Genomic DNA, 23,262 nt, shown 5'->3' on the forward strand with positions numbered 1-23,262 from the left:
GAAAAAACAGACCAGCTTTACTTATGGTCCAGCACCAAATTCCTCCCGCTGAAGGCAAAGACCTTGACTGTTTTATCTGCTTGTAACAAAAGTAATACCAGATCACTATTTTAAGAAGTCATACTTACAGAAAGGTAGGAAGAAAACAAAAATTACCCATAAACTTACCAGAGCATTTTTGTGTACCTCCTTTCAGATTTTTTTTAGGTATATAAGCACATATTTTTATCATAAAAACATAACATTTAATACAAAAAGAGTACCTTCACACGCATTAAACCATTTAAAATGTTGTGAATATCTTCTGTCACAGACCTAGATCTTTATAAACAAGACAGCTGTCTAGCATCCCACTCCTGGTATCCAGTGGACTCCAGGGCTGGCCTCTCTGCCTCAGTACTACTGACATTTTGGGATGGATCATTCTTTGCTGTGGGGGACTGTTCAAAGTACCACAGGATGTTTAGCAGCAACCTTGGCCTCCACCCACGAGATGCCAATAGCTCCCCTTCTCCCAGTTTTGACAACCAAAGACATCTCTAGACATTGCCAAACATTCCCTGGGGGGTGGGGGGGGCAGTAATTCACCCTGGATGGGAGTTTTCTAGGAAGAAGACAAAGATTTAAAAAAATAAAAAACTCCATTGAACTCATGTATTTTGCATTTCCTCTTCAACCTCCAGGAGGCTGGGTGGCCTATGTGCATCTTAAAAGTGACAAACTGGGGCCCAGGGTCATGTGGCCAACACGCAGCATAGCTGGGCCCTGAGTTCGGGTGGGGTCCTGGCCCTGGAGCCCCCTGCACGGCCCAAATGCGGAAGGTGCACATAAAGGGGAGGGCAGCCCCGCCTGACGTGCAGTCCCCTGGGATCAGTACCCAGGGAAGGCCGGGGCTCCACGGTATCCCATCCCCACGCCCCCTACTCCATCCGTGCCTCAGTTGCAAACAAAAGTTTTGGTCTTACTCATTTCATACACTGAGGGAGTCAGTACTGTTTGTTTAAAAGAAAAGGGCTGGTGGGGGGCGGGGGGGCACCAGAGTGCCTCAGTCAGTTAAGCATCCAACTTTGGGTCAGGTCATGATCTCACAGTTTGTGAGTTCGAGCCATGTGTCGGGCTCTGTGCTGACAGCTGACAGCCTGGAGGCTGCTTCGGATTCGGATTCTGTGTCCCCTTCTCTCTCTAACCAGCCCCCCCACTTGTGCCCTCTCTCAAAAATAAATACATAATGTAAAAAAAAAAATTCTGATGCTTTTCCCCTGATGTAAGTATCACAATTGTGGGGGAATGCAATCACATGGAGACAGATGACGAGTAGGCGGAGACGGCTGGCTGGGGAGGGGCTGAGACAGGAAACGGTCACACACTGGGCAGCACACAGGGACCTGGGGGAGAAAATCCAGGCTCGGTTGGCAAAAGGGCCCCCGTTTTCCAGGATGGTGGTTTCCAGCCAGTCTTCAGAATACTCCAGACTGGGAATGTTTCCCTCAAAAATTTGGGGCCCACCCACAAGGTTGTGCTTGTCTTAAAATTCCCAAGAAAGGATAAAAAAGAGAAAGAAAAAAGAAAAGAGTAAAAAAAGGCCCAAACTCGTCACAGGCAAGAACGAACATTTTCACACCAGAGAACAGCATGTAAACCAAAACGAGGGGTGCAGAGTTGTCCAACGTCATGCCAACACACACCCCCGCCCATACATGCTGGCACAAAACACACACGCACAGGTGAAGTCACATCCCAAACGGACACAAAGTGTCTGCAGAAAAAATGAAGTCCTTTTCACCAAGCAAGAAGGGATTTAAAAATGCTTCTGAAGGGGAAATATATACTATTACTAACCTGGGTAGGTCTAGAGGCTTTCTTCTCCACTTACGCTTTCTCCAAGCGGCTGGCAGGTAGGTATGTATGTATTTATAGCCAATGACAGACCCACTTTAGCTCTCTGGCTCTGCCTGCACCTTCGTTCTGTTCTAGTATTTACCAAGGACCACACACCACGGGGGACAGTGTCCCTTGTGAGCTCGGACACGGACAAGCCTCCCAAGTCTGGGCAGAGCTCAGTCTCCCCCCACCGCACACAGAGGCTACAGGTTTTGGCAAGGAAACCCAGGACATGTCATGTCCTCTGCAGCCGTGCATGCTGCCACGCCCTGCCACAGGGGATGCAGCGTCACTGATGGCTTCGTGGCCTCTGCAGGGGCTGTTTTTACACATTTAGGGATGTGAGGAGAGCTATTTCATAAAGGACAAATGACAACTGTTTAATCCCTTAATATGCTGCAGTAAACACACATGTAAACTCACGGTTTGTGAGTGCAAGCCCTGTACTGGGCTCTGTGCTGTCAGGGCAGAGCCTGCTTCAGATCCTCTGTCTCCCTCTCTCTCTGTTCCTCTACTGCGCGTGCATGCTCTCACTCCCCAAAATAAACAAACGTTAAAAAAAAATATGCCTCAGAATCGGGGCGCCCGGGCGGCTCGGTTGGGTGTCTGACTCTTGGCTTCAGTTCAAGTCATGATCTCGGGGTTCGTGAGTTCAAGCCCCGTGTCAGGCTCTGCACTAACAGGGCAAAGCCTGCTTTGAATTCTCTCTCTTTCCCCATCTTTCTCTGCCCTCCCCCAAAATAAGTAAACTTAAAATACACACACACACACACACATACACACACACACACACACACACACACACGCTTTAGAATCAAGCCGGCATTGCACTCCATTACACCTAGTTGGTCCTAAATGTTCACATTTGGTCTCAGACTGGACCAGCTCCAGACTGGGTACCAGTGGGAACTTATTCTGTAGACACTGAGGCCCCCCAGGGGTGCCTGGGTACAGAGGTGGGAGAGGAACAACACAGGCCTAACTGTAACTTCTGGAGATAAACCAGGTAGGGAGACAAAATATCGAGAAAAGCTCCTGACTTCTGTGTCTTGCTCTGCAAAACCTAACTCATGACCTGGTTGGAAAAATGCCCAAAATGTTAAATGTCCAAATGACCAGCTCACAGACACGAAACAGGCCCAGGTCCTTAAAGCACCATCAACAGCTCTTAGCTGATCAAAGGGGGAAGCGACACCAGAGAAGGCTCAGGCAGAGGGCTCACAGAGTAATGGGTGCAGGTTACGGGCTGTGGAGCCTGGAGCCACACTTTTATGTGGAAGGGGACTGAGTGTGCACACATCCGTGTGTGACTGTATTTTGCTCATGTGACACTTTCTCTATTCCTTGTGCCCTTCACCCACCCCCCCAACTTCTTGCCTATCCCCTTAACCCTTACAGAATTTAGGTCACCAACTCTAGACTAGGCAGAAGAGAGAGGGAGAGTAGTAGTCATTGACCAAATCTCAGAAGGCAGAATTACACGAGGATCCTGGGGAGAAAGACAGGGTCTTTCATTTGGGGGCTAAAAATATCACTACAATGATCCAGGAATTACAAGGACAGTCCGTGCTTGAATGTTCTCACTGATCTAGTCTCCTGTCTCCAGGCAGCTGTGTCCTATAGCCATGTGCCTTATTCCTCTGCACCAGGATGGGAAGCACCCTGGTGGATCCTGACACCTGAGCTCTCACCCCACAGTCGTCCCTCCCACAAAGGGCTCACAGCTCTGGGGCAATTCCTTTGCAGAGAGACCAAAGGACCTCATGGTGCAGAAGACACTGAAATCAGCCAATGAGGCTCCAAGGTGATACACACCTCCTTCTCTGCCCTGCAAGGACCTGGAGAGCATAGGCACCCTGAGCGGACCTGATCCATGTCAAATGAACAAAGTACAGGCCTCAGCAGCTCTTCCTGCCCCAAAGTCCCTTAGTCCACACACTCACCTGCCAGCTACCCCAGATTTGATCCACGATGTCGGTTTTCATTAATTCCAGCACTTTCAGAGCTTGATCTTGGACATACTGCATTTAAAGGCCACCTTTCCCAAACAGAACTCTTTTTTGGGGCAAATATGAAGCACTTTCTTAAGAGCCAGCAGGATGGTGTTTCCCTTCACTTACCATATTCTTCTGGGACTTGCATCCCAAAAAGACCCAGGCTCTTCAGTTTCTCTAACGTTTCATCTGGGATTTTTTCCTCCCGGTCAATTCTTTGAGAGTCCACTGCCAAGAGAAAATGTTTGATTAAGTAAAACAGAAGCTATGTTTAGACAAATAAAAGTAAACAGAACAATTTCCCCAGGGTCAGAAACTTCAAAACGGAGTGGTCTGGTCAGTTAGTCAGCAGGTGCTCAAGCTCACCTAATTAATCAGCCCAGCCAGCACTTGATTTTGAAAAATGACCAGGGGTATCTGGGTGGCTCAGTCGGTTAATCGTCCGACTTCGGCTCAGGTCATGATCTTGTGGTTTGTGAGTTCAAGCCCTGCGTCGGGCTCTGTGCTGACAGCTCAGAGCCTGAAGCCTGCTTCAGATTCTGTGTCTCCTCCTCTCTCTGCCCCTCCCATGTTCATGCTCTGTCTCTCTCTGTCTCTCAATAATAAATAAACGTTAAGAAGAAAAAAATTAAAACAAAAAAAAAAAAAAGAAAGAAAAATGACCAGTACCAGGTAGTGTTCTGTATCTGGGTGCTATTCACATGGGTGTATTTCCTGCATAAAACTCCAGCAAATTATACAATATAAACTTTTCTGAAGGCATACTCTACCTGAATTTTTTATTACCATTACCTTCTAGAAAATTAGAAAACAAGCATGCAACTTCCAAAACTGTCCAAAAATGTGAGGCTAGATAGCCAAATTCTGGGCGCTATCTGGACCCACATTCACCTAGTCTACAGAAATCACAACTGCTTCACCACAGCCCACAGGTTCTGAGGGCGGCGTAATCTGTTTAACACCTACTCACTTCCCTTAGAGCAGAATGGAGCAACCAGCGGCATTAGGTCTATCATTGTGCACTTTATACATACACGATTTTGCCTGAAGCAGTTCAAATGCTCTTTCAAACTGTCAGCAAATTAAATTTCACTACTAATATAAATTTGAAAAACTATCATAACCTGCACTTGGGAATTTTTATGCACAGAGGTCACAAAGGAGAAATACACATTCCCCCCAAAACTCCAAACCTCTCATTTTTTTATTTACCTTTTTTACAGCTTTACTGACATATACAAGTGGCATATAGTAAACCTTACATATTTACAATATTTCATTTGTTGAGTTCTGACATCTGCCCATGAACTACTCCCACCAAATAAATAAAGAATAAAAATTTCGTTTTCCACCAAGTCTCCTCATGCTCCTTTGTGATCAATCCCTCAGTCCATTTCCAACCCCAGGCAACCTCCTTTGTGTCTGTAGATTAGTTTGCATTTTTGAGTTTTATATAAATGGGATCACACAGAATGTATTTTGGGGGGCTGGCTTCTTTGACTCAGTATGATTTTGAGATTCATCCATATTGCTGCATGTTTCAGTACTTTATCATAATACTTTTTACTGTTCAATACTCTACCGTATGGGTAAAAACCAGCTTATCCATTCACCTCTCGATGGACATTTGGATGGCTCTCAGGTTTTGGTTCTTAGAAACAGAGCTTCCACGAACATTCATATGCTCATTTCGCACAGCTCTGTCTTCATTTCTCTTGCATCACTATCTATTTTGGAGTGGAATGCTTGGGCTGTACTAGGTAGAGTATGTGTAATAAGAAACCGCCAGGATCTGGGGCGGGGGGGGGGGGGGGGCTCTGCTTCCAACGGAGATGGAGTACCAGGGACTGGAATGATCTCCTTCCACAAGACACTAAATGCACAGGGCACTGGGCACAGCACGTACGAGAGCAACATGTCACCAGTAGAGAATTAGCCCTAGATCACGAATTCTCAACAAGGGCAACAGCACTCCCCAAGGTATAAAAAAACTGGGTCTGGCGTGGAGCAGCCAAAAATATTTTTTTAATGTATAAAGACCAGAAATACAAATAATACACAAACAGATATTTGTTACAACTGTGGCATTAAAGTTTCATTAGTAGGGTGTAAACAGGGGGCCATAAAGGACTGGAGGAGAGGGGGCAATAATGAAAAACAGGTTGAGAAACACTGCTCTACAGGCTGCTCTACTCCCACCAAACGACACTTAAAAGCAGGCCTTGACCAAAACCAAAGACACCACCAAAATTAGAGGTCAATATCCCTGAGGGAATATTGATGCAAAACCCTCAACAGAACACTAACAAATACTGAATTCAGTAATATAATAAATGGACCATTCACTATGATCAAGTGGGATTTATCCGGGGATGCAAAGATGGTTCAATATCTGCAAATCGATGTGATACATCACATTAACAAAAAGGATAAGAATCATGGGAATGCAAGCTGGTGCAGCCACTCTGGAAAACAGTATGGAGGTTCCTCAAAAAACTGAAAACAGAACTACTCTATGACCCAGCAATTGCACTACTAGGCATTTATCCATGGGATACAGGTGTGCTGTTTCGAAGGGGCACATGCACCCCAATGTTTATAGCAGCACTATCGACAATAGCCAAAGTATGGAAAGAGCCCAAATGCCCATCGACGGATGAATGGATAAAGAAGATGTGGTACATATATACACAATGGAGTATTACTCAGCAATCAAAAGAATGAAATCTTGCCATCTGCAACTACGTGGATGGAACTAGAGGGTATTGTGCTAAGTGAATTAGTCAGAGAAAGACAAAAATCATATGACTTCACTCATATGAGGACTTTAAGAGGCAAAACAGATGAACATAAGGGAAGGGAAGCAAAAGTAATATAAAAACAGGGATGAGGACAAAGCATAAGAGACTCATAAATATGGAGAACAGACAAAGAGTTACTGGAGGGGATGTAGGAGGGGGGATGGGCTAAATGGGTAAGGGGCATTAAGGAATCTACTCCTGAAATCATTGTTTCACTATATGCTAATTTGGATGTAAATTTTAAAAAATTAAAAAAAAATAAATTTTTAAAAAAGCACTTAATAAAATTCAAGATCAATTTCTGATTAAAACTCTCAAAAAAGTAGGGATAGAAGGAACTTAACATAATAAAGGCCACAGATGACAAACCCACAGCTGAGTGTGAAGCTAGCAGAAGTTGGTTCATGAGATTTAAGTGGAGCCGGCTTGGGATTCCCTCTCCCTCTCTCTGCTTCTCCCCAACTCATGCTCGTGCATGCTCTCAAAGTAAATATATAAAAAAAATAAAAAGCTTGTGCACAGCAAAGGAAACCACCAACATAAAAGGCAACCTACTGAATGGAAGAAAATATTTGCAAATAAGAGATCTGATAAGGGATCAATATCCAAAATACATAAAGAACTCAAAGCTCCATGTCAAAAAACAATCCAATTAAAAAATGGACGGAGGATGTGACTAGACAGTCCTCCAAAGACAGCATATAGATGACCATTAGACAGAAGAAAAGATGTTGAACATCATTAATCATCAGGGAAAAGCAAATCAAAACCACAATAAAATGTCACCTCAGGCATGTCAGCATGGTTAGTACCAAAAAGACAAGAAATAACAAGTGTCGGTGAGGATGTGGAGGAAAAGTAACCCTTGTGCACTATTAGTGGGAATGCAAAATGGGGCAGCCACTGTGGAAAAACAGTATGAAGGTTCCTCAAAAGTGTTAAAATAGAACTGCCATACAATTCAGTAATTCCACTTCGGGGTATTTGTATCAAGGAAGCAAAAACACCAATTTGAAAAAGTACATACTGCCTCTATCTTTACTGCAACGTTATTAACAACGGCCAAAATACAGAAGCAAATTAAGTGTCCATCAATAGATGAATAGATAAAAAGATGTGGTATGTACATATACAATGCAATATTACTCAGCTATAAAAAAAAATGAAATCATGTCATTTGTGACAACATGGATAGATGGAGAGGGTATCATACTTAGTGAAATGATAAGACAAAGACCGTATGCTTTCACTTATATGTGGAATCTAAAAAACAAAAGAACCAAAACAGAAACAGACTCACAGACACAGAGAACAATAAGGTGGTTGCCAGAGGGAGGGGGGATAGAGGGCTAGGCAGAAGTAGGGGAAGGGAATTAAAAGATATAAACTTCCAGTTACGAAGAAAAAAAAAAAAAAGACACAGGGATACAATGTACAGCATAAGGAATACAGTTAATAATAGGTAACAACTTTGTATGGTGACAGATGGGAGCTAGATTTATACTGGTGATCACTTTGTAATGTACATAAACGTTGCATCACTCACTAGATTGTTTACCTGAAACTAATATAATATTATATGTTAATTACACTTCAATTAAAATATAATAAAATAAAATGATCATTTAACTATAAACAAGGATAAACTGGTCCTCAGGCAGTATTAAACAATCCAATTTAATTCTGCTGTTGTAGACAATATAGGACCCTCTCTTATATTCAAAATAATTTTAAGAGGCATTATCAATAGTGTCTAGGGACAACTTTTTATTTGCAATAATTTTGGTAAGTAAATATGAGTATTTTGTATCTCATTCCTTGTTAACTGGTACATAAAATGCCCACATTTCCTACTGTGCTCTCATTTCCACATAAAAGAATGGTTTCAGACAACACATGAACACAATGAAAACACTTTAACTTACTCTTTGGGTAGTGGGGGAGAGAGCAACCCTTCAAAGGATCAAACTGTTCCAAAGTAATCTACCGTACCCTAGAACAAAGCTTAACATCACACACACACACACGCATGCACGCACCTGGCACCAATGATGTGGAACCCACAGTGACTGCTACCCAGTAGGAAACTACCAGGCACATGCAGAAGCAGGGAAATATGACTGACAGTCTGACAGTGAAAAGAAACAACAATCAACTGAACATGACTCATAAACAACACAGATAGTAGACAAAGACATTAAAAGAGCCATTATAACTATATTCCAAATGCTTGAGAAAGTTAGAAAAAATACAAGCATGTTAAGGAGACATGGAAGAAACAGAAACATACAAGCTGAACTTCTAGAGAACACACACACACACACACACACACACACACACACACACATACTTGGAGTCCCCAAAGGAGGGTGGGGGAGGAGAGGGCAGGAGATGTGGTGCTAAAAAAAATTTTAAAGAAATAATGGCCAAAAGCTAATCAAAGTTGGTCAATACTATGAACACACAGACCAAAGAACCAAAGTTCAAAGAATCCCAAGCAAAAGAAATGGGAAGAAAACTACACCAACACATATTATAATCCGATTTTCCTAGACCCAATCAAAAGCAGCCAGAGAATAAAGAGACGTTATGTAAGAATAAGATGGCGGCAGACACCTCGCTGGAAACAACATTAAGTCAGAGGACAATGGAGCAAAGCCTTCAAGGGGCTGGAAGAACAATACCGTCAACAAAGAAATCTTTTCTGATGAAATAAACTTCACACACATAAAACTTGAAAACATTCATCCTGCAAAGCTACACAAGAAATATCAAAAAAGTCTTCCCATGGAAAGGGATGGTACCAGAAAGAAATCCAGTTACACTGGAGGAAATGAAGATTAGAAATAGCAGGCAGACAGGGGTGCCTGGTGGTTCAGTCGGTTGAGTGTCCGACTTCAGCTCAGGTCATGGTGTCACAGTCCGTGGGTTCGAGCCCCATGTTGGGCTCTGTGCTGACAGCTCGGAGCCTGGAGCCTGCTTTGGATTCTGTGTCTCCCTCTCTCTCCTACCCTCTCCCGTTCATTCTCTGTCTCAAAAATAAATAAACATTAAAAAAAATCTTTTTTTTGAAATAATTTCAGATTTAAAGAAAAGTTACAAAAATAGTATAGAGTTCCTATATACTCTTATTCCCACTTTTAAGAGAACCTTGTAAGAACCAGAAAAAATTCTCAAAATTAGGAAACTGGCATTCATACAGTATTACTAACTCACTTCCAGAATTAATTTCACTTCTTATCCATTAATGTCCTTTTTCTGTTCCTGGATCCAATCCAGGATTCTACATTGTATTTAGTGATGCCTCCTTAGTATCCTACAGTCTGTGAGAGTTCTTCAGTGTTTCCTGGTCTTTTGTGGCCCTGATACTTTTGAAACACCGGTTACTTTGTAGAATGTCCTTCAATTTGGGTTTGCCTGATGTTTTGACACGACTAGCCTAAGGTTGTATGTTTTGGGCAAGAGTATCACAGGGGTTATGAAGTCTTCTCATGATTTGGAATATCATATCAGGGGGTACATGATGTCACTAAGTCTCACTACTGGTGATACTAACCTTGAATACTTTTGCAAGGTGGTGTTTGCCAAGATTCTCTCTATAAAGTTACCATTTTCCCCTTTGTAATTAGTAAATATCATAGGGAAACTACTTTGAGATTATATAAACAAACTGCTTCCTCTCAAACTTTAACCCGGTAACACTAGCATCCATTAGTGGAACTTGGCTACAACAACTTTACTATAGGGTGTGCTTCATGATAATTTTTTATTTCTACAATCCCTTCTATGCTTATTAAGTGGAAGAGAAACCCACTTGGAGTATAAAACACAAATTGGTCAAGAGGATGAAAAAAACATACTATACTAACACCAATCAAAAGACAGCTGGTGGGGCACCTGGGTGGCTCAGTCGGGCTGGGTGTTTGACTCTTGATTTCAGCTCAGGTCATGATCTCACGGTTCGTGAGATCAAGCCCTGCATCAGGCTCTGTGCTGCAGTGCAGAGCCTGCTTGGGGTTCTCATTTTGCCTCTCCCCTATGCATGCTTGCTCTCCCTCTCTCAAAATAAGCAAAACAAAACAAAACAAAACAAAACAAAACAAAAAACAGCTGGAGTAGCAACACCAGGCAAAGTAGATTTCTAAACAAATGCTATCACCATGAATAAAAAGATCGTTTCATTTCATAAGGACTCAGCAACTCAACATGCAGACAAATAATCCTGAATTTTCATGCACCTGATACCGAAGCCTCAAAATACATGAAAAAAACCTGATAGAAATGAAAAGGGAAAAAACATACAACCATGCTGGAAAGGTCAACATCCCTCTCTCATTAACTGATGGGAAAAGTCGCTAAAAAAATTTGTAAGGATACATTAGAACAACACTACCAGCCAATCTGTCCTAACTGACATTTATAGAGGACTCAACCAAACGATGGGAGAATATTGTTTCAAATGCACATGGAAGAACACCCACAAAGTAGACCATATTATGGCCATAAAACAAATTTCAATAAATCTAAGAGAACTGAAATTATACAATGTTCTCTGACCACAATGGACCACTTTTTAGAAATCAACAATGGGAATATCAGCACAAAGCCTACAGTCTTTAAGAGGATAAAGAGATAATGGGGCACCTGGGTGGCTCAGTCAGTTAAGCCTCTGACTGGCTCTGGTCATGATCTCACGGGTTGTGAGTTCGAGCCCCGCGTCAGGCTCTGGGCTGATGGCTCGGAGCCTGGAGCCTGCTTTGGATTCTGTGTCTCCCTCTCTCTCTGCCCCTCCCCTGCTCGCGCTCGCGCTCTCTTCTCTTCTCTTCTCTTCTCTTCTCTTCTCTTCTCTTCTCTTCTCTTCTCCTCTCTCTCTCTCTCTCTCTCCCTCTGCCCCTCTCCCACTCATGCTCAGTCTCTCTTGCTCTCAAAAATAAACATAAAAAAATTTGTTTAAAGAAAAAAAGAGGATAAAGAGATGATTATAAACAACTTCAAGTTAGTAGGCTCAACAACTTTGATAAAATGAATAAATTCCTTAAAATTTATGAACCATCAAAGTCCACAGAATTATATAATCTAAATAGCCTTATATCTATTAAAGAAATTGAATTAGTTAACTTTCCCATTAAGAAAATTCAAGGCTCAAATAGCTTCACTGCTGAATTCTGCCAAATATTTAGGGAAGAAATAACACCAACCTTACACAAGGCCTCAAAGAAACTTTAAGGGGAGGAAACACTTCCTGACTTAGTCTATATGGCAGGCCAGCATTATTCTGATTTTAAAAAAATCACAGAAAATTAAACCACAGACAAATATGTCCAGGAACACAGATGCAAACATTCTTAAAATTTTAGCAAACTGAACCCAACAATGTAAGAAAGCGTAATAACATCACGACCAAGTCTGAATTATCCTGGAAATGTGAGGTGGGTGAGCAATCAACATGCAATTTACCAGGTCCATAAAGACAGAAAATAATCACCTCAAGAGATGTGGAAAAAAAGCACTGGACAAAATTCGATACAATTTATGATGAAAATGGTCAGCAAACTAGAAATGGAAGGAATCTCCCTTGACCTAATACAGAGCGTGGACAGAAGTATAGCTAACGTCACGCCTAGCGGTCAAAGACTGCCTGCCTCGCCCTAAGATCAGGAACAAGGCAAGGAAGTCTGCTTTTACTACTTATGTTCAACACCATACTGGAGGTTTTAGCCACCACGATGAAACAAGAAAGGGAAACCAGACTGGAAAGAAAGAAAGAAAACTGCCCTTCACCAACACCACTGTCTATGCAGAAAATCCTCCATGACCTACCCAAAAAACTCCTAGCACTGATAAATGAGTTGAAGAAGGGGTTTCTTCCCAGGTTTTCTCTTAATAGCATTTTCATTTTGTTCATACATTCTTGACTTTCTTCATGTCTACCATGGGTTCTCTGAGCATCTTTAAGACAGCAGGTTTAAAGTCTGGTCCTCCATCAGATCTTTCACAGAAACAGTTTCTACTGTTTCGTTGGTTTTGTTTTGTTTTTCTTTGAACAGGCCGTTCTTTCCTGCTTCTTTGTATGCCTTGTGATTTTTTTTTTTTTTTTACTGGAGATGTGAATCTGATAAAAGGTGGTAACTCTGGAAATCAGATCTTCCCTCTCCCCCAGAGTTTGCAGGGTTTCTGCTTCTGCTTTTTGTTCTTTTAATTGAATATATTTGATATGTAGCATTGTCTAAATTTAAGGATACTAGGGATACCTGGGTGGCTCAGTCTGTTAAGCGTCCAACTTTGGCTTAGTTCATGATCTCACGGTTCATGGGTTTGAGCCCCGGTATTGCGCTCTGTGCTGACAGCTGGGAGCCTGGAGCCTGCTTTGGATTCTGTGTCTTCCTCTCTCTCTCCCCTCCCCTGTTGTGTTCTGTCCCTCTGAAAAATGAATAAGCTTTAAAAAAATTTTTTTTTTTAATTTTTTTTTTTTTCAACGTTTTTTATTTATTTTTGGGACAGAGAGAGACAGAGCATGAACGGGGGAGGGGCAGAGAGAGAGGGAGACACAGAATCGGAAACAGGCTCCAGGCTCCGAGCCATCAGCCCAGAGCCTGACGCGGGGCTCAAACTCACGGACCGCGAGATCGTGACCTGGCTGAAGTCGGACGCTTAACCGACTGCGCCACCCAGGCGCCCCTAAAAAAATTTTTTTTAAAAGCTTAAGGATACCACATGTTGAATTTGATACATTTATATATTGCAATAAGATGGCCATTGTAGCCTTAGCTAATGCTTCTATCGCATCGTATATTTTTCATTTCTTTTTTGTGGTGGGAGTAAGACCTTATGCCTTAGCACATTTGGGGTTTATAATACAGTTTTGTTGTCTATAATCACTATACTGCTAAAGACTTATTTATCTAGTAGTTGCAAATTTGTATCCTTAAACATCTCTCCTGTACCGTCACCCCCTGGTAACTACCATTCTACTGTTTTTAGGAGCTTGGCTTTTTTAGATTCCACATGTAAGTGATGTTTTTTCTTTTTTTTTTAAATTTTTTTAAAATGTTTTATTTATTTATTTATTTATTTATTTTTTTTTTTTTTAATTTTTTTTTTTTCAACGTTTATTTATTTTTGGGACAGAGAGAGACAGAGCATGAACGGGGGAAGGGGCAGAGAGAGAGGGAGACACAGAATCGGAAACAGGCTCCAGGCTCTGAGCCGCCAGCCCAGAGCCTGACGCGGGGCTCGAACTCACGGACCGCGAGATCGTGACCTGGTTGAAGTCGGACGCTTAACCGACTGTGCCACCCAGGCGCCCCTGTTTTATTTATTTTTGAGAGAGGGAGAGACAGAGCATGAACAGGGGAGGGTCAGAGACAGGGAGACACAGAATCTGAAACAGGCTCCAGGCTCTGAGCTGTCAGCACAGAGCCCGACGCGGGGCTCGAACTCACGGACCGCGAGATCATGACCTGAGCCGAAGTCGGCCGCTTAACCGATTGAGCCACCCAGGCGCCCCAAGTGATGTTTTACAGTATTTGTCTTTCTCTGGCTTATCTCACCTAGCATGATGTCCTCAAGGTCTATTCATGTTGTTGCAAACAGCAGGCTTGTGTGTGTTTATATACGCACATAATTCACACTTTATTCATCAGTTGATGGGTACTTAGGTTGTTTCCACAGCTTGGCTACTGTGATTAATGCTGCAATAAAAATGGGAGTGCACATCTTTCTGATACCCTATTTTCATTTTCTGTTTTCTTTGGATATATACCTAGAGGTAGAACTGATGGAACCTTTGGTAATTTTTTTTTTTTTTTTTTTTTGGTAGGCTCAATGCCCAGCATAGAGCCCAGCATGGAGCTTGAACCCACAGTCCTTAGATCAAGACCTGACCTGAGATCAAGAGTCAGACACTTAACCGACTGAGCCACCCAGGTGGCTCCATAATTCTATTTTCTTTTTCTTTCTTTTTTTTTGGGGGGGGGGGAGAGGGGAGGGCACAAGTGAGTGAGGGGCAGAGAGAGAGAAGTTGGGGCTTGAGCTCACCAGATGTGAGGCTCAAACTCCTGGACCGTGAGATCATGACCTGAGCCGAAGTCAGATGCTTAAAGACCGAGCCACTCAGGCGCCCCCGTATTTTCACTCAGGGAACCACTATGCTGTTTTCCACGATGTCTGAAACAGTCACATTCCCATCAAAAGGGTACACGGATTCCCTTTTCTCTACATCTGTGTCAACACTTTTATCTCATCTTCTTGATGAGAGCTGTTCTAATAGGTGTGAGCTGATACTTCAGTGTGCTTCTGATTTGACTTTCCCTGATGACTACTCACATTGGGCACCCCTTGTACCTGTTGGCCATCTGTATGTCTTCTCTGGAAAATGACTATTTAGTTCCTCTGCCCTTTTTTAAATTGGATTGCCTGAGTTTGCTACTGAGTTGTAAGAGTTCTTTACGTATTTTAGATATTAACCCCTTATCCAATATATGGTTTGCAAATATTTTCTCCCAATTCTTAAGTGATGGTTTCTTTTGCTGTGCGGAAGTTTTAAAGTTTGCTACAGTCCCATATGTTGATTTTTGCTTTTGTTGATTGTGCTTTTGATGCTTGGATTTTAAAAAACTGTTTTTTTTTTTTTTTTTTTAAAACAGTGCCAGTGATCAGCCCCAGGTATAAATCTAAGGCCTTCTCAGGTCCTTCCTGAGTCTATGCCTTTCCCTGGGCATATGTGGTGACTTTCTAATTCATTCCCCCTGTATATATGATTGCTTTTGAATGTCCTGGTCTTCAATCTGGTTCCCAAAAGAGGAAAAAGAAAAATGAAAGGGGGGGGGGGGGACAAGAAAAGACACACAGCATCCCCTGTCATTTTCGCTACAGGGGTAAGGGTTTGCAACAAGAGAAGGTGGAAAAATGGTCTCTGCCTTTTGGTCTGTATCTCTGTGATTAGAAGCAGCAATCAGAGCACAGATCCCTAATACCTGATGGCCAAGGTGTTTTTGTCTCCTCTGGCTCCCACAAGCTGAGTGCAAGCTGCTCCAGGAACAAGTGCACAGCTGACTACTTTGGGGCTAGGGTGGGGAATGGGTAGCTGTGCTCAGAGCTAACTGACCAAAATTAAATGGACTCCAGAGTTCCAAAAACAGTTACATCACACAGATTCTGCCACTGTTGTCCAGGTGGGGAGACAGATTCCTGGTGCTTCTTACCACTCTGCTATTGTCCCAGAATTCTCTGGTCAATTGATTTTGGCAAAGGTACCAAGTGAATTAAATGGGGAAAGGATAATCTTTTCAGCAAATATTGCTGCAACAATTGGACAGTCATATGCAAAAAATCCTCCAATTTTACCTCACATCATATATAAAATAAACCGGAAAAGGGTCATAAATCTGAATGTTAACACTTAAAAATATAAGCCTTCTAAAGTAAATATAGACAGAAATCACCAAGACCTTAGGTTTGGCAGATTTCTTACATAAAATACAAAAAAAAATATGAACTACAAAAGAAAAAATTGTACTTAAATCAGTATTAAAAACATTTGCTCTTTACTTAACAAATATTATTCTTCTTTTAAAAGTTTATTTATTTATTTTAAGAGGGGGGGAGGGGCAGAGAGAGGGAAAAGGGCATAGAGAATCCCAGGTAGGCTCTGTGCTGTCAACGCACAGCCCAATGAGGGGCTCGATCTCATGAACTGTGAGATAATGACCTGAGCCAAAATCAAGAGTCAGATGCCTAACCGACTGAGCTACCAAGGTGCCCCAACTTTTGCTCTTCAAAAAGATAAAATGATAATGAAACCAGAAACTGGTCCTTTGAAAGAATGAACAAAATTGATAAACCACTAGCCAGTTTGATCAAAAAGAAGAAGGAAAGGGCCCAAATAAATAAAATCAAGTATGAAAGAGAAGAGATCACAACCAACACAGCAGAAATAAAAACAGTAATAAGTAATAAGAGAATATTATGAGCAATTATACACCAGTAAAATGGGCAATCTGGAAGAAATGGACAAATTCCTAGAAACCTATAGACTACCAAAACTGAAACAGGAAGAAATAGAAAATTTGAACAGACCCACAACCAGTAAAGAAATTGAATTAATAATCAAAAATCTCCCAAAAAACAAGAGTTCAGGGCCAGATGGCTTTCCAGGGAAATTCTACCAAACAATTAAAGAAGAGTCAATACCTATTTTTTGGAAGCTGTTCCAAAAAACAAAAATGGAAGGAAAATTTCCAAACTTATTCTATGAGGCCAGCATTACCTTGATTCCAAAACCAGACAAGACCCCACTAAAAAGGAGAACTACACACCAATTTCCCCGATGAACATGGATGCAAAAATCCTCAACAAGATATTAGCCAACCATATCCAACAATACATTTTAAAAATTATCCACCACGACCAAGTGGGATTTATGCCTGGGATGCAAGGCTGGTTCAATATCCACAAAACAATCAGTGTGACTCATCACGTCAATAAAAGAAAGGACAAGAACCATATGATCCTCTCAATACATGAAGAGAAAGCATCTAACAAAATACAACATCCTTTCTTGATAAAAACCCTCAAGAAAGTAGGGATAGAAGGATTACACCTCAAGATCGTAAAAGCCATGTATGAAAGACCCAATACTAATATCATCCTCAATGGGGAAAACTTGAGAGCTTTCCCCCTAAGGTCAGGAATAAGACAGGAATGTCCACTCTTGCCATTGTTATCCAACATAGTATTGGAAGTCTTAGCCTCAGCAATCAGACAACACAAAGGAATAAAAGGCATCCAAATCGGCCAGGAGGAGGTCAAACTTTCCCTCTTTGCAGATACTCTATACGGAAAACCCAAAAGATTCCACCAAAAAACTGCTAGACTGATTCATGAATTCAGGAAAGTTTCAGGATACAAAATCAATGCACAGAAATTGGTTGCATTCCTATACACCAACAATGAAACAACAGAAAGAGAAATCAAGGAATCGATCTCATTTACAATTGCACCCAAAACCATAAACTACCTAGGAATAAATCTAACCAAAGAGGTGAAAAATCTTTACACTGAAAACTATAGAAAGCTTATGAAAGAAACTGAAGAAGACACAAAAAAATGGAAAAAGATTCCATGCTCCTGGATAAGAAGAACAAATATTGTTAAAATGTCAACACTACCCAAAGCAATCTACATATTCAATGCCATCCCTATCAAAATAACACCAGCATTCTTCCTAGACCTAGAGCAAACAATCCTAAAATTTGTATGGAACCAGAAAAGACCCCAAAGAGCCAAAGCAATCTTCAAAAAGAAAACCAACACAGGAGGGGTCACAATCCCGGACTTCAAGCTGTATTACAAAGCTGTAATCATTAAGACAGTATGGTACTGGCACAAGAACAGACACTCAGATCAATGGAACAGAACAGAGAACCCAGAAATGGGCCCACAAACGTATGGCCAACTAATCTTTGACAAAGCAGGAAGGAGTATCTAATGGAATAAAGACAGTCTCTTCAGCAAGTGGTGCTGGGAAAACTGGACAGCAACATGCAGAAAAATGAACCTGGACCACTTTTTTTTTTTTAATTTTTTTTTTTTTAACATTTATTTATTTTTGAGACAGAGAGAGACAGAGCATGAACAGGGGAGGGGCAGAGAGAGAGGGAGACCCAGAATCTGAAACAGGCTCCAGGCTCTGAGCTGTCAGCACAGAGCCTGACGCGGGGCTCGAACTCACGGACCGTGAGATCATGACCTGAGCCAAAGTCGGCCGCTTAACCGACTGAGCCACCCAGGCGCCCCGAACCTGGACCACTTTCTTACACCATAGACAAAAATAAACTCAAAATGGATGAAAGACCTCAATGTAAGACAGGAAGCCATCAAAATCTTTGAGGAGAAAGCAGGCCGATCTTGGCTGCAACAACTTCTTACTCAACATGTCTCCAGAGGCAAGGGAAACCAAAGCAAAAATGAACTATTGGGACCTCATCAAAATGAAAAGCTTCTGCACAGCGAAGGAAATAATCAGCAAAACTAAGAGGCAACCGACAGAATGGGAGAAGATATTTGCAAATGACGTATCAGATAAAGGGTTAGTATCCAAAATCTCTAAAGAACTTGTCAAACTCAACACCCAAAAAACGAACAATTCAGTGAAGAAATGGGCAAAAGAGAGGAATAGACACTTCTCCAAAGAAGACATCCAAATGGCCAAGTGACACATGAAAAAATGCTCAACATCTCTCATCATCAGGGAAATACAAATCAAAACCACAATGAGATACCACCTCACGCCAGTCAGAATGGCTAACATTAACAACTCAGTCAACAACAGATGTTGGCGAGGATGCGGAGAAGGAGGATCTCTCTTGCACTGCTGGTGGGAACGCAAACTGGGGCAGCCACTCTGGAAAACAGCATAGAGGTTCTTCAAAAAATTAAAAATAGAACTACCCTACGACCCAGCAATCGCACTACTAGGTATTTATCCAAGGGATACAGGGATGCTGTTTGGAAGGGGCACATGCACCCCCATGTTTATAGCAGCACTATCGACAATAGCCAAAGTATGGAAAGAGCCCAAATGCCCATCGATGGATGCATGGATAAAGAAGATGTGGTACATATATACAAAGGAGTATTACTCAGCAATCAAAAAGAATGAAATCTTGCCATTTGCAACTTTGTGGATGGAACTAGAGAGTATTATACTAAGCAAAACTGGTCAGAGAAAGCCAAATATCATATGACTTCACTCATAGGAGGACTTTAAGACACAGAACAGATGAACACAAAGGAAGGGAAGCAAAAATAATATAAAAACAGGGAGGGGGACAAAACAAAAGACACTCTTAAATATGGAGAACAAACAGAGGGTTACTGGAGGAGTTGTGGGAGGGGGGATGGGCCAAATGGGTCAGGGGCATTAAGGAACCTACTCCTGAAATCGCTGTTGTACTATATGCTAACTAACTTGGATGTAAGTTAAAAAAATGAATTAAAAAAAAGAAAAAAAAAAGATAAAATGAAAAGTCAAACCACAGACTAGAAGGAGAAAAATTTTGCTAAACAGATATTGGGCAGAAAACTAGCACTGAGAATAAAGACTTCTTATAACTCAACAGTAAGACAATCCCATTTTTTTTGTAATGTATAAAATATCTGGAAGACATCTCACCAAAAAAGATACACAGATTGCAGGTAAGCACATAAGATGCCTAACATTATCAGTGATGAGGGAAATGAAAAGCATAGCCACAATGAGATACCACAAGACACCCACTAAAGCGGCTAAAATAGAAGACAGACTATATGAAGTGTCAGTGAAAATGCGGAGCAATGGCAAGTGTAATACTCCACTAGTGGGAATGTTAAGTGGTGACCACAGTGGAAAACAGTTTGGTGGATAAAGTTAAATGTGAACCTATCTTGTAATCCGGACATTCCACACCTTCGTATTTTCCCAAGAGAAATGTGAGCATATGTGCACCAGACTCATAGAAAAACACTCACAACACCTTTTGTGATAGCTAAAGTCTGGATGCATAATGTCAATTAATAGGTGAATGAATAAACTACGGTATATCCACACAAAGAAATACTACGTGGCATTAAAAGGGATGAACTAATAGTACACACAACACAGACAAAAACTCAAAAGTTATACTGAAAGCAGCTAGACGAAAACATACGTAATGTAGAATTCCACTTAAACAGAATTCCAGGAAACGCAAACTTATCTACGACAGACGTCAGATCACTGGTTGCCTGGGGACAGGAGGGGATGAAAAGGGCATGAGAAAACATTGAGGGGTAATGGATAGGTTTATTAATGTAATTACATTGATGCTCCCTTGGGAGTACATACATATCAGAATTTATCAGACATTACCCTTTAAATATGTGCAAATCACACCTCCATAAAGCTTATGAAAACCCTGACAAATCACATAGTAAAAGTTTAAGTAAAAGAGCAAGGAACTAAGAAAACATACAAGAAGATAATCACTAAACCAAAAACAGAAGTATTTCTAAATAAAAGATATTTATACACAACTAAGCAACTTTTAAAACTAGCAATGTAACAACACTTAGTGATATAAGATTTCTCAAAATGTGTGTGGCGGAGGTGGAGAGGGGAGGACTAAGACACTTCCAGGAAGTCCACCGGGCCAAAGCTATTTTAGCAATGGTAAAATTTTCTTTGCCTTTTTAATTCTATTTCTGTCATGAGTATACAGTGGGGTTTTCCAAGGACTACATGAAATATATCATAGATTAAATGCAGAAACAGTTCTGGGAATCCAGCTGGATTGTGGTTCCAGTTAGATTCTCATATCTGTTGCATATAACAATAAGCAAATATTTAAAAGATCTGCAAAACTGTAAAACCATACCACTCCTATTTTTGTTTGCTTGTTTATTTGTTTGGAATTAAATATTAGGGGCACCTGGGTGGCTCAGTCAGTTGAGCATCCAACTTTTTTTTTTTTAATAATGTTTATCTTTGAGAAAGAGACAGAGTGTGAGCAGGGGAGGGGCAGAGAGAGAGGGAGACACAGAATCCGAAGCAGGCTCCAGGCTCCGAGCTGTCAGCACAGAGCTCGACACGGGGCTCGAACTCACGAACTGCAAGGTTGTGACCTGAGCCGAAGGACACTCAATCAACTGAGCCACCCAGGCGCCCCGTGCATCCAACTCTTGATTTTGGCTCAGGTCATGAAACCAGGGTCGTGGGATCAAGCCCTGCACTGGGCTCTGTGCTGAGCATTGAGCCTACTTATGATTCTACCCCTCTCTCCCTCTCTCTCTCCCACTCTGCCCCTTTCTCCTGCTTGCGCTCTCGCTCTCAAAAAAAAAAAAAAAAAAAAAAAAAAAAAATTAAAAAATTAAAAAATAATTTAAAAAAGGAAATATTATTTGTCATTTAAAATATCATTTCTGTTAACATGTAATGGGCTTTTCATAATTTTAAATAAAGTAATAAATGAACACAGTAATTTTTAAATTTCTCAGTTTTGATCTTCTAGCAGGGCACATGTCCCTAGAGAAAACCCACATCAAAAAGAACTCTGGAGTCCTCAGTGCTAGAGAGGTAGTCCCAGCTGTGTGTGAATCATCACTGAGCTCCCCAGAGAGCTCTGTCCGCCGAGGGGCCGCAGCTCCATCCCAGGGCTGGCTGCCAGCTCCAAGGGAGGCATCCCGCAGGCTGTACTGGGGCCCTCAAAACCTGAGCTCTGCAGGCTGCCGGACTATTCCCGGTTCCTAATGAGAGAGTAAATCTTTAAAAACATTTACAGCATTTTTATATTGCCACACAACCAAGCACATGATCAATGGATTTATATTCTATAGATCTTTGGTTATGTTTCTTTTCATTTTTCTAGTTGTTCATTTTATTATAGTTTATGAAAGTGTTGGTCTGCAGTTTGGAAATGTTTAACAGTGATCCTTCATCACAGAAACATCGAGAAGCACTAAACTAGATGCCTTGTAATTAAATAGCATTTATAAACTGGGATGATTTTAAAGCAAAATATTATCAATAGATATTATTTCTCCATGATTAATGATATTCAAGACAGCTCCCATATGAGTATTGCTTCTAATGTAAATATCTAAACAACCATCCTTAAAATGGAAATGAGTAATGATAAAGATCATACATACCCTCTTCAGTGAAGAATTTTTCTACAGGTCCCACAAACTGATTGATTTCATTAAGTTCATCTTGGCTAACTTCTGGAAATGGGAAAACTTCTTTCTAAAAATGATAAACATTGACTAAAAATTTAATTGTTAACAACCTCCCAGAGTGGTAATATCAGTCAAAAGGGGAGGAAACAGGGCGCCGGGGTGGCTCAGTTGGTTGGACTCTGACTCTTTTGGCTCAGGCCATGATCCTGCACGGAGTGTGGAGCCTGCTGGAGATTCTCATGCTCTCTCTCTGCTCCACCCTCCCCACCTCGCTCTCAAAAAAAAAAAAAAAAAAAAAAAAGGCAGAGGTAGGAAACAGTTGGTAGATTCTGTGTCTAGTAGGCGGGGCCTTACTCACTGAAGAAGTCAGAATGCAAATTCTAGAACAGGAGTTGTGCGCAGGACTCCACCAGCCATGGAGATCCTCCCTCCAACTTGAGCAGGTTTATTCTGGATTTGGATCTGCTTTCCCAATCAGCAACAAGTTACGTGGAGTGTCCCACAAAGCAAAGGGCCCCAACACTTCAAAGCCTTGGGTTTTGTTCCCTGCTTTGCAGCCTGCTAACTGGGTGGTCTTGGCCAACCCCCTTCACCTCTTCGTATGCCATCCATAACATGCAGGTAGTATTTACTCAATGGTGTCGCGAGGATTGTGAAAAGGAATAGACGGGAAAGCTCTCTACCGATACGTAAAATTCTACACTGGTTATTTTGTGAGTTCAAAGATGTTACGCCGACAAGAATACACTGTGGTGACAAGGCCGCACATCCCGCCAGGTTCTCGCCCGGCTGCGTACGCCAGCCTCCATCCCTCCTGTTTGATAACACCTGCTACCTGTAGGGAGGGCCACTGCAGGTTGAGCCAAATCACCCTGAATTCAACTCCGGCTCTG

At 41.6% G+C, this 23,262-nt stretch overlaps 1 protein-coding gene across 2 annotated transcripts in view; it reads right to left on the bottom strand.

Moving 5' to 3' along the window:
- Positions 1-23,262, bottom strand: part of ACAD9 (acyl-CoA dehydrogenase family member 9) — a 47,401-nt gene that overhangs the window by 19,189 nt on the left and 4,950 nt on the right. The window contains exons 2-3 of one of the 2 annotated variants that reach the window (XM_058725832.1): positions 22,343-22,436; positions 4,002-4,103 (exon numbers count right to left, since the gene is read on the bottom strand). In XM_058725832.1, coding sequence (XP_058581815.1) covers positions 4,002-4,103; positions 22,343-22,436 — 196 coding nt within the window. The remainder of the gene's footprint in view (positions 1-4,001; positions 4,104-22,342; positions 22,437-23,262) is intronic. The other variant, XM_058725834.1, reaches the window with a different exon arrangement.

This window comes from Neofelis nebulosa, chromosome 4 (assembly GCF_028018385.1).
Source record: "Neofelis nebulosa isolate mNeoNeb1 chromosome 4, mNeoNeb1.pri, whole genome shotgun sequence".
NCBI classification, from domain to species: domain Eukaryota; kingdom Metazoa; phylum Chordata; class Mammalia; order Carnivora; family Felidae; genus Neofelis; species Neofelis nebulosa.